An 11,180-nucleotide genomic window follows, 5' to 3' on the forward strand; every position below is an offset into this window, starting at 1 on the left:
GTCTAGCCCTGTAGTCTAAAACTGTGTTTTCATTTCACTTTTTTTTTTTTTTTTTAAAAACACGATTTTTATTGGTTTATTAGGCTGTGGGTTTTTTTTTCCATTACCGTTTTTGTAATCTTACCTTTGTTTTAGGCCTGTTTATTATTTATGCCTGTTTTATCTCTATTTGTATAAACACTGACCAAAATGAAACACGGATCTCATTTGGTGCCCCAAACAATGAAACATGTAACTACATGTAAACATGTATATTCGTTTCATCACTTGGCATCCATACACAGACATGTGTCTGTCTCCACAACCAAATAGGTTAATTATTTACCAATTTAGGGCACCGCTCCAAAGGTTATAGTGAAATGAGGCACAGTACTTTCAACTTCATACTGTCAAAGTGAATGAAAAACATTACTTACAGGATATTTTATTGTGCTTTAAAAACATTGCAACCAACTACTATACAGCATTACGGATTTTCCATTTCAAGAAAGGTCAAATGCAAAGTCATGGTTTTACAGTTAAGAGCTTGATTATGTCAAAATTGGATTAATAGTTTAGGAAAAGTAATCATTAGAAAATTAGCAAATATTTAGCAGAGGTGAAAAACGTGTCGTCTCTCTTTAGAGAGGCATGGTTCCACATGAGACAGAAATTCAAACAGACTTGCTAAGAAGTGACATAATTATGCATTTTAAAAATAAACCCTTTTATTAAATAATTGTGTTACAGAAGAGACTTCTGAAACAATACATTATGAAACAATCCTTACAAACTGCTATCATCATGCATATCATTTATTTATGTAGTATATTTGAACACAGTGCAGTGTTGTTTCTTAGATTTTTTTTAAACAGTGTATTTAAAAGCAAGTTGAAAATAAAAACAAAAACAAATGCAATGGAAACAAACTGCACTGCAGTTGCACAAAACGGCTAAAATAAACATTTTAGACAGCATAGCCCGAAACAAAACTCAGCAATGATTTTAAACGAAAATGGCAGTGAACGCCACACCTGGGGCCCTCTGGACGGACATGGTTCATGTGGTCACAAAAGGAAACTGGTGGTTGTGTTCAGTTTCATCACAGACTTTCTAGGATGGTCTCTTGAGATTAAAATCTAGCTCTTATTCATAACTGATCATTCTTCTCTTTCACTTTCACGTCTTTCCTGGATTCTGGTTACGGTTAGTGCCCAAAAGACTGCAGGTACTGTCTAATATAAATAAATGAAAACGATGCAATTCTCAAATTAAAGCTTCTAAAACACAAAGTATATATTATTGTACATTTGGGCTAAATCCCATTTTAGTCTAATCAAGTGATATGGTTCTATAGTTTTGATGTAATGGCGCGGATTTCAGCTATTTCCAGCGTCATGTAGTCCTCCAATCCAACCTTAAGAACATTTAGTGTTTGCACTGTAGCTGGTTTGCCCGCCTCAGATTTTTTTTTTTTATCTCTAGCCTCTGTTTATAAACATGGAAAGAACAAGATGGACTAAAACCCGGAGAATGGATCAGTGAAGGGGCAAGAGCACATGAACTTAAGGGGAAAAGTGTCCACTTGGGGGCGCTGTTAGAGCAAAAAAAAAGAGGCTATTTTACTTCAGTGCTTCATACAGATATACATTTCTTAAGGTAAAGCTTTTTTTGTTTGTTTTAACATTTGGTAATTAATGCTCTTACACAACAGCAGAAAGCACTCGTGTCTTTATCCCACTCAGGTCGTCCCCATGATCTAAGAGCCTGAGTGGTTAAGAAATGGGCCTGACATTTTAAACTTCTCTTCACTGGCTCCCTTTAAACCTAGAAATCAGGTTAAAATCCACCACATGCCTGTCATTAACCTTTTTCTCCATTTTCCTCCAGAGTTTTAATTTTTTTTTTCCTATTTCTTGTTTGTGGTCTCTACGGCCCCGACCAGGCCCCGCCCTGAGCCTTATTCTGCTCGCTGTGTCTTCCAGGTCAAAAGAAATTTGTCCTCCACATCATCACCAAACCTTTCACTAAAGCAATTATGGGGTCTCTCTCTGGTACTGGTGGGCATTCACTTTAGGTCATATAATGCCTTGAGTTGACTGTTGTTGGAAACTACATAAAACTGAATTTTAACATTTATTTTCCTAATGTGAGCAGCAAAGTGACTACATTCAGAGTTATCTGCAGCGCATAAAAATGACAGGACAGAGTAGAAGAATCTGGACATTCTTTATTGATTTTAAAGATCAGTAAAATGGTTCATCTGTCACTCAGTTAAGAAAAAAGATGCAGAGGCACACTCTTGTACTGTTTCGGTAAAAAACTAGCATTTGCTTCTGTACACAAAAGGTTTGTAACGAGACAATTAAGAAGAGAATCTTTCATTATCATTTTTATTTTTAGCAGGAGGGTTAAGAACGTGGCACCAGCTTCAGTTTGATTGGTCGTTTTGGTTGTAGCAGACCCTGGATGTCCAACTCAAAGGGGATCTGCAAGGAAGTGACATGTAAAATAAATGACAAATACACACAAAACTCTGCCTTCTTATTTCAGATCTCCAAACAACTTAAGGTGGAAAACTGATGGAAAACGTAGAAATGCGTAAAATCCAGTGCTGTGCCAGTTCATGACTTTTTATCTTTGGACTGATATACACGGTGGATGCATCGTCCATATCACTATTAAACTAGCAGTGAATCATTTTGGGACAGGGCTCTTCATACAGCATAAAAAAGGCAATGGCAGTTAGAGAAGATGATCTGGGCTCTCACCTCGGTCTCCTTACACACAGAGAAGCTGTACCTCTGGAGGATCTCCACTATTGCAAGTTTCATCACAACCAGAGCAAATCGCATCCCAATGCAGTTCCTCGGGCCTGCTCCAAAAGGCATGTAGCTGTACGGATCAATTGTCTCCTTGTTTTCCTTGCTGAACCTGAGAACACACACACACACACATGCACACACACACAGTATATTAACAACAGAAACTGGGATATATCCCACAGAGCTTCATTCTGCTTTGTCACATCAGACACCTTTCCGTACCTCTCAGGTTTGAATTTCTCTGGTTCAGGCCAAATCTCGGGGTCCCGGTGCATCGGCCAGGTGGGTACAGACAACCATACCTTTTGGAATCACAAAGCCGTTTATCTCCACACTGGCCTTGGCCACACGCTCCAAACGTGAAGCAATGGGGAACAATCGGAGAGACTCATTGATGACACAGTCGAGATACTCCATCTGCATTAGTTCCTGGTACTGGATGGGAGCCTGAACACAAGCACATAAACATGTCTTTCTGAGCCACTTCTTGATATCACCCACAAACTGGACTTTTGTGGAGTAGGGGTGGGTTTCAATTATCGCTTTTCCGATTAAAATCCATTTTAGCTTGAATAACGGATACTGATTCATTAATTCCTGAATAGATTTTTAAATATACATGTATTGCCAGAATCACCAGAATCTCATGTTAATGTTTTCATTTCAACAACCACCAAACTGCTAAAACAGTAAATGAGAGCAGATAAACGGATTCAACACAAAGACGTAAACAGAAAGCGGATCCGACTCATCAGAGTCTGTGAGATGTCGGCTTTCTCACCCGACAGCAGGTACATGGACACGCGGTCAGGGCTGAAAGAGTCTGAAGCTGCAGGTTTTGTCACTTTCCAACCAAAATTCACTGAACCAGCAGCAAAAGAAGATCAAAACTAGCTTCGCATTAGATAAATATCCTCATTATTCCCTCTTACCTTTGCTGTTTTGCTTCCACCACGATAAAAATCCCACTTCCTGCAAAGCTCTCTCTTTCAGTGTATTTCAAGAACAGTTTCCCTCTCAAATCTCTGTTTTCTGCATTATTCACTTGCTTATTACCCACCAGTCTACCGTTGTTTACAGCGCTGTCGCCCTTTTTTTTTAATGACCTCGACAAGAAAGTCTAATTTCTGCTGTTCAATAGAAGAAATTTAAACTTTTTAAAATTGATGCAAATTGCAAAACGTTGCTGTGTCTCTAAAAACACTCTGTAACTTTGCTCTGCTTCACTTCCAGCAGCATCAGGTAATGTTCATATGTTGATTCAGGTTTTCTTCAGTTTATGATCTACTGCAGAATATTTTTAAGGTATCTGCTATAAAAAGCCAGGCCAGGAAAATCTACCTTCATGTTTTTCTGTGTTTTATCCTCAGTTACTTTGACACAAAGCATCTGCTGTGATGTCACACCTCTGATGAAGTCTCACAAGTCAGTACTGATAAATGATCAGAGATTATAATATTTCTGACTGTCTGAGTCAAATACCTTCAAATCGAATCAAATCGGAACCTTGTGAACCGAAATTGAATCTATTATAGAAATCAGTGACGACACCCAACCCTATTGTGGAGTTCTTCTGCCCTCTAGTGGTACAATTTAAAAACAGCTGTTTGGATTTCTGGTTGAGAGACAGTCTGTATGCACTATTGCAATGTAGTAATTAATCCAAGAAAATACACGAAATAAGGTAAAAGGAAATTAAATTAAAACAGCCTTGAAAAGAAATTAAAGAAAAAAACATAAAACTTCTTATAGGTAAATTTTGAGGTTTATTATGAACTTGATCATTATGCATTCAGAGGGCCCGGTGGCGCCAGTGTCCGGCAGCCTCGCCTCTGTCAGTGCGCCCCAGGGCAGCTGTGGCTACAATGTAGCTTGCCATCACCAGTGTGTGAATGGGTGGATGACTGAATGCAGTGTAAAGCGCTTTGGGGTCCTTAGGGACTAGTAAAGCGCTATACAAATGCAGGCCATTTATCATTGTTAAAAGCTGACTTCTTCTTCTGTGAACTTTTTATGTTGTTTGCAAAGGAAGCTTGTGTTTATTGTGTCTTTGTGAAATGATTTTAACACCACTTTGCAACCCTCCTTGGCTATCACAGCTCCCTGAGACAGCTGGATTAGCCCCCATCACCCCACGACCTTAAACTGGATAGAAGGAAATGGATGGATTTTCGTGTATAAATCAGGATGTGTGTTTGCATTAAAAGGGAGATGAGTCAAGCCTAAATCTGGAGTAAGATGGGACCTCATCAAAGAAAGGTTTTTCTCACTTTAAGACTGCTATTCAGTTCCAGATGTTCTCACTTTGTTACCTTGTTAGGGAAGGTTGCATCCACCTCCTCCTGCAGCTTTTTCATCACCTGAGGGTTTGTTGCCAAATTGTAAGACAAGAAAGTGAGAGAGCTGCTGGTCGTTTCGTAGCCAGCAAAGAGGAAAGTCATCGCTTGGGAAAGGATCTCATGATCTGTCAGACCTGAGGAGGTAGGAGGGATATACACGTTAGAACAGCTTTAAGCTGGTTTTTCCATGTGTGGAGACGTGTGTCCGTGTATCACCTTTATCCTGTTTGGAATTATTATTTTGCTGAGAGTCGATCATTAGCTGGAGGAAGTCCACTCGAGTCTGGAAGTCAACAAACACAGTCTGAGAACAGCTGTGATTTTATGTCAGAGCAGGTTATTGGTACAAACACAAACTCACAGCCGTACCTTTTGTTTGCTGGTCTCTCGATCAATCTTGATCTTCTGTAGTGCAGCGTAAAAGAAGTCTGTGACAGATGCAGGGAAAAAGGAAAACTCCAATTTTTCCAATATGGGAATCATGAAAGGAAAGAAGGCTGAAATTAAACAAACAAGAGGACATTTATTAATGGAAGATGAAGGACAGCAGCTGCATTGATGATCTTGCATGAGCTGCAGTTATAAAAATGTAATGAATACTTTACCAACAGTGAGGAAGATGGGGTTGAAAAAGTCAAATTTCAGCATCTTTTTGATGTTCGTGACAAAAGGATCTGAGGGGTTGTTGAGAGAGTCGATGTCCACACTGAAGGCGGTGCTGGTTACCACATCCATACTGTAGGGTCCGAAAAACCTGCAAAACCACACAAACACATCAAACATGACCTTTATTATTGCAGACTTAGAAGAGGTGAATCTGCGCTTTTTCTGATGTATTTAAATGAAAACAGTATGAGAGTTCTCACTCTTTCAGCTCTAGAGGTTCATCTTTATCTGCTTTCTTTTTCATGCTGCTGATCAGGACAGCTGAATGCTGCTTCATGATGTCAAACATCTGAGGCACAAACAGACAAAAAACAAAAAAGTCAACCCTGAATGCAATTTCAGCAGCACAGAGGTAACACTGTTTTTCTACATCTACATTCGGACTGAACAAAATCCTAAAGAAGGGAGCATTCATGTTAATAGATGTCTTTTTTGGCATTGTATTGTTTTCAGGGCAGAGAGGGATGTACCTCTTTCAATCTCCCAGAGGTGAAGGAGGGAGAAAGGACGCTGCGGATCCTCCTCCACTGATCATCCTCTGCAATGGACACAGCATCGTACAGCGGCCCATTCAGACGGAAATTCTGTAATAACATTCAAAGCAGCTTGTGATGAGGACAGAAGGTCAGATTTTTTTTTTTTAAAAAGAGACTGATTGAGTCGTATAATGTCCTTACTAACCCTGCGGTTTGTGAAGAAAGAGTAACACTCCTTTATCAGGATAGTTTTTATCATAGCAGGATCAGTGATACACAACACGGGCTGACGGCCATCAAAAATGCTGCGTACCATGACAGTAGAAGAAACAAGAAATAAAACAACTGAAATTAATAAGTTCATTTTTCATGTTCACACACACACACACACACACACACACACACACACACACACACACACACACACACACAATCACACACACACACACACAGGCACCTGTAAAACTGAAGCACAGATAATAACCTCACCTATTTACATATTCTATATGCATTCAGAGTCACACAAACACACACTGTAGAAAACACTACTTACCCCCACATTTTCCCATATTTCTTATAACTTTCTTCATCAAAGTTAAAAAATCCCTGGAAACAAGAGCGATACAAAAGATCTAATTATTAAAACACATCATGAGCTGTTTATGACGTAGAACACTGAACAACACCAGATCACACAAAGATCAAGTGTGTAGTGTTGGCTACATGGGGGCAGTACGTGACCATAGGTCACAGTGAAAGTTAAAGAAGGTGGGGCTTATCAAATGGACTTCAACTACACCAGAGAACGATGATACCACAATTAAAAAAATATGTGTCATCTTTCAATTAGACTACAAATCATAGAAAATAGTACTTGGATCATTATGCAAATATGACCCAGGTCAAGCTATTACCAAGACTTTGGAAAATGTAGATAAACTGAGAGAGCAACGAAATCTGGTTCACTGATCTAACACTGCGCACACAGGCAGCGTTCAAAGTGACGTGTGGATCTGAGACATTAATATAGGGATCAGACATTTGAAACAGTCCACAGTGGATACAGTGGATACAGTATATACAGTATATACAGTAAGTGTAAGTGTTATTGCCCACCTTTCTATATTTCAACATGGTGCCAAAAAATGGGATAGGTGATGGCCCAGGGACTCCCAGTCTCTTAAATGTCCCATATGTCCAGCAGGAATACCTGTGAAAAACATGGAACAGGTGTAAGAGAATAAAAGAAGAACAAAAAGTGGAAATAGCTGAACACAACCAGTAGTCTTTAAAACTTACACAAACAGCAGCGTGATGAGGGCAGCCAGCAGGGTCCACGTCTCTGCGGACAAGAAGAAGAAGTACGCCATGTCTGCCAAGTTTCTCTCTTCTCTTCTTCTGTTTTTTCTCTTCTCTCAGTGGTAACACAAGCGTCCTGACCAGAGCCTTTTATATTGTGCTGCACACACATGTTGCATGAGAAAGGGAAGTGTGTGTGAGTTTAGCCAATAGCAGCAGAGAGCGTCAAGTGAATAATTAACAGAGAGAAAGACTGAGGAGCATTTACTGCGTCATAATCACGAGTAGTAGCTCTGCTGTTTGTGACCCTGCAGTTTTCAGCCCTTCATTTTTGTACTTTATGAGTTTAAAACAAACAAAAGAAGCACAACAATGTAATAAAAACAGCTGTGATTAGCATAAAGGTTTTGTTGTTTGAACTTTAACCTTATTGTATTTGGAATTTGAATGTTGCAGAGCAGTCACAGTCAAGTCATTACAAACATTTTTTGGTCAAATTGTTTTATATAAACAGCTTTAAGCTTATACTGTACTCACAGAAAAAAAAACATGTCCAGGCATGTACTCACATCTGTGGGTGAAAGTTCTTTTCCTGTTTTCCTTCAGCCTGGAAAGAGGAAAGAGGCTGGTTTATGTAACAGGACTCCTCCTCTCTGAGATCAGATTACTTTAATGCAGCCGAGCAAGAGGGAGCCATGGGTTTTGTTCTTTTCTTCTCTTTGCAAACATGGATACTGCTGATCACATTTATCTGCATATTTGTTATGTGAGTTAATGTTTACAGTAAAACAGTTTAGATTTAAGCTGGCAACAGCTGAATTGGTCAAGACAAGCAAGTTAACAGTAAACAGTGTTTGAGTGAACCTGTGCACCTTCATGCTTTAACCCCTTTGATGTTCTTTCTAGGTACGGCCACTGGACCTTTGGTATATTTGAGAAGATGGGGATCCCGGGTCCAAAGCCAGTCATGTACTGGGGAACAATAGCCAGGCACAACCGTGTATGTAAATCCTTGTGATTGCTATTTGTAAAGATCGAATGATTTGTACCAAGTTCAGAAGGATACAGTGAATAATGTATAACATATCTTGGTGATAAATATGCATTTCCTGTTAACAGGTTCACTACTTAGATGACTACGAATGTGCTCAAAAGTATGGGAGGATATGGGGGTGAGTTTGTAAAACTGTCCATATAAGAGCTTGTGCGTGTTTTTAATTTATTTCTTTGTTTTTGTCAGCACAACTGGAGTCAAAGTTCCTTCAGCAATTAAAAATATTTTCCACTACAAATACCTCCCAAAATGCAGATGTGTTCTGTGTAAATGTTCAGTGTGTATGAGTTCAGGAAACCCATGCTGGCTGTGATGGATCCTGACATGCTGAAAACCATCCTGGTGAAGGAGTGCTTCACCTACTTTACCAACCGCAGGGTGAGAACACGAACATGAAATGAACACTGACTGAAACAAAACACCCAACAGTCTGTTATAGTAAAACTTTGTGGTAACTAGTAACCCTGGGATATGATTGTTTTTTGTTTTTTCCAATAAAACGATCAAAACAATCAAAATGATCAAATCATCCTGCTGGAAATACAAAATTTCAAGAAATGTTTTCGCGAGTTCCCTCAGTAACAACAGAAGCTGAAAACACTGAAAACTGTGAAAATCCTCTGCTCACATAATTTCCATCCATGTTTCAGATAAACTCTATTCATGATTATGATAAATACCACTGCACTTGAATATGACATACAGTCAAGCTTTGCTCTTTCGTACCTTTTATCGCTGGAAAAAAGTGTGATATTCGACCCAAAGGTGGTTGAAACATGCTAATGTTAGCATGTGTACATACAGCATACAACAGTAACATATCAAGCACGCTCACTTTCTGCTCTGACATGGCTCTTTAGCTTTTAAAATGATATAATAACACTTTTAACATAGCACATGTTCAAAGATGTAACAACTTACACTATCAGTCAAAAGTTTGGACACACCTTCTCATTTAATGTATTTTTATTTTTATTTTTACTACTTCCTACATTGTAGATACAAACTGAAGAAATCAGATATATGAAGAAAGATATATGGAGTTATGTAGCAAAGTCTTATATTTTAGATTCCTTAAAGTTGCCACCCTTTGCTTTGTGACAGCGCTGCAAATCCTTGGCCTTGTTTCAATGAGCTTCATGATGTGATCACCTGAAAAGGTTTTCACTTCACAGGTGTCCCCTGACTACAAATGTAGTCCTCCAATCCAACCTTAAGAACATTTAGTGTTTGCACTGTAGCTGGTTTGCCCGCCTCAGATTTTTTTTTTTTATCTCTAGCCTCTGTTTATAAACATGGAAAGAACAAGATGGACTAAAACCCGGAGAATGGATCAGTGAAGGGGCAAGAGCACATGAACTTAAGGGGAAAAGTGTCCACTTGGGGGCGCTGTTAGAGCAAAAAAAAAGAGGCTATTTTACTTCAGTGCTTCATACAGATATACATTTCTTAAGGTAAAGCTTTTTTTGTTTGTTTTAACATTTGGTAATTAATGCTCTTACACAACAGCAGAAAGCACTCGTGTCTTTATCCCACTCAGGTCGTCCCCATGATCTAAGAGCCTGAGTGGTTAAGAAATGGGCCTGACATTTTAAACTTCTCTTCATTGGCTCCCTTTAAACCTAGAAATCAGGTTAAAATCCACCACATGCCTGTCATTAACCTTTTTCTCCATTTTCCTCCAGAGTTTTAATTTTTTTTTTCCTATTTCTTGTTTGTGGTCTCTACGGCCCCGACCAGGCCCCGCCCTGAGCCTTATTCTGCTCGCTGTGTCTTCCAGGTCAAAAGAAATTTGTCCTCCACATCATCACCAAACCTTTCACTAAAGCAATTATGGGGTCTCTCTCTGGTACTGGTGGGCATTCACTTTAGGTCATATAATGCCTTGAGTTGACTGTTGTTGGAAACTACATAAAACTGAATTTTAACATTTATTTTCCTAATGTGAGCAGCAAAGTGACTACATTCAGAGTTATCTGCAGCGCATAAAAATGACAGGACAGAGTAGAAGAATCTGGACATTCTTTATTGATTTTAAAGATCAGTAAAATGGTTCATCTGTCACTCAGTTAAGAAAAAAGATGCAGAGGCACACTCTTGTACTGTTTCGGTAAAAAACTAGCATTTGCTTCTGTACACAAAAGGTTTGTAACGAGCACAATTAAGAAGAGAATCTTTCATTATCATTTTTATTTTTAGCAGGAGGGTTAAGAACGTGGCACCAGCTTCAGTTTGATTGGTCGTTTTGGTTGTAGCAGACCCTGGATGTCCAACTCAAAGGGGATCTGCAAGGAAGTGACATGTAAAATAAATGACAAATACACACAAAACTCTGCCTTCTTATTTCAGATCTCCAAACAACTTAAGGTGGAAAACTGATGGAAAACGTAGAAATGCGTAAAATCCAGTGCTGTGCCAGTTCATGGCTTTTTATCTTTGGACTGATATACACGGTGGATGCATCGTCCATATCACTATTAAACTAGCAGTGAATCATTTTGGGACAGGGCTCTTCATACAGCATAAAAAAGGCAATGGCAGT

At 39.1% G+C, this 11,180-nt stretch overlaps 2 protein-coding genes across 2 annotated transcripts in view; one reads left to right on the plus strand and one right to left on the minus strand.

Annotated features, from left to right (window-relative positions):
* Positions 1 to 2,192: 2,192 nt before the first annotated feature.
* On the minus strand, positions 2,193 to 8,178 carry LOC102291741 (cytochrome P450 3A40-like). The gene is given in 15 exon segments (XM_042223864.1): positions 2,193 to 2,468; positions 2,751 to 2,913; positions 3,027 to 3,095; positions 3,097 to 3,251; positions 5,117 to 5,277; positions 5,360 to 5,426; positions 5,513 to 5,640; positions 5,749 to 5,897; positions 6,010 to 6,098; positions 6,280 to 6,393; positions 6,491 to 6,590; positions 6,839 to 6,891; positions 7,402 to 7,495; positions 7,585 to 7,744; positions 8,122 to 8,178. Coding segments are annotated over 14 exon segments (1,491 nt in total). The 5' UTR covers positions 7,656 to 7,744; positions 8,122 to 8,178; the 3' UTR covers positions 2,193 to 2,390.
* Positions 8,179 to 8,224: 46 nt separating this feature from the next.
* Positions 8,225 to 11,180, plus strand: part of LOC102292785 (cytochrome P450 3A30) — a 20,398-nt gene continuing 17,442 nt past the window's right edge. The window contains exons 1-4 of the mRNA XM_005929304.3: positions 8,225 to 8,350; positions 8,491 to 8,584; positions 8,704 to 8,756; positions 8,917 to 9,016. Coding sequence (XP_005929366.1) covers positions 8,280 to 8,350; positions 8,491 to 8,584; positions 8,704 to 8,756; positions 8,917 to 9,016 — 318 coding nt within the window. The 5' untranslated portion in view covers positions 8,225 to 8,279. The remainder of the gene's footprint in view (positions 8,351 to 8,490; positions 8,585 to 8,703; positions 8,757 to 8,916; positions 9,017 to 11,180) is intronic.

This window comes from Haplochromis burtoni, unplaced genomic scaffold, assembly GCF_018398535.1.
Source record: "Haplochromis burtoni strain Fernald_Lab_line unplaced genomic scaffold, NCSU_Asbu1 Contig_122, whole genome shotgun sequence".
Taxonomy (NCBI): domain Eukaryota; kingdom Metazoa; phylum Chordata; class Actinopteri; order Cichliformes; family Cichlidae; genus Haplochromis; species Haplochromis burtoni.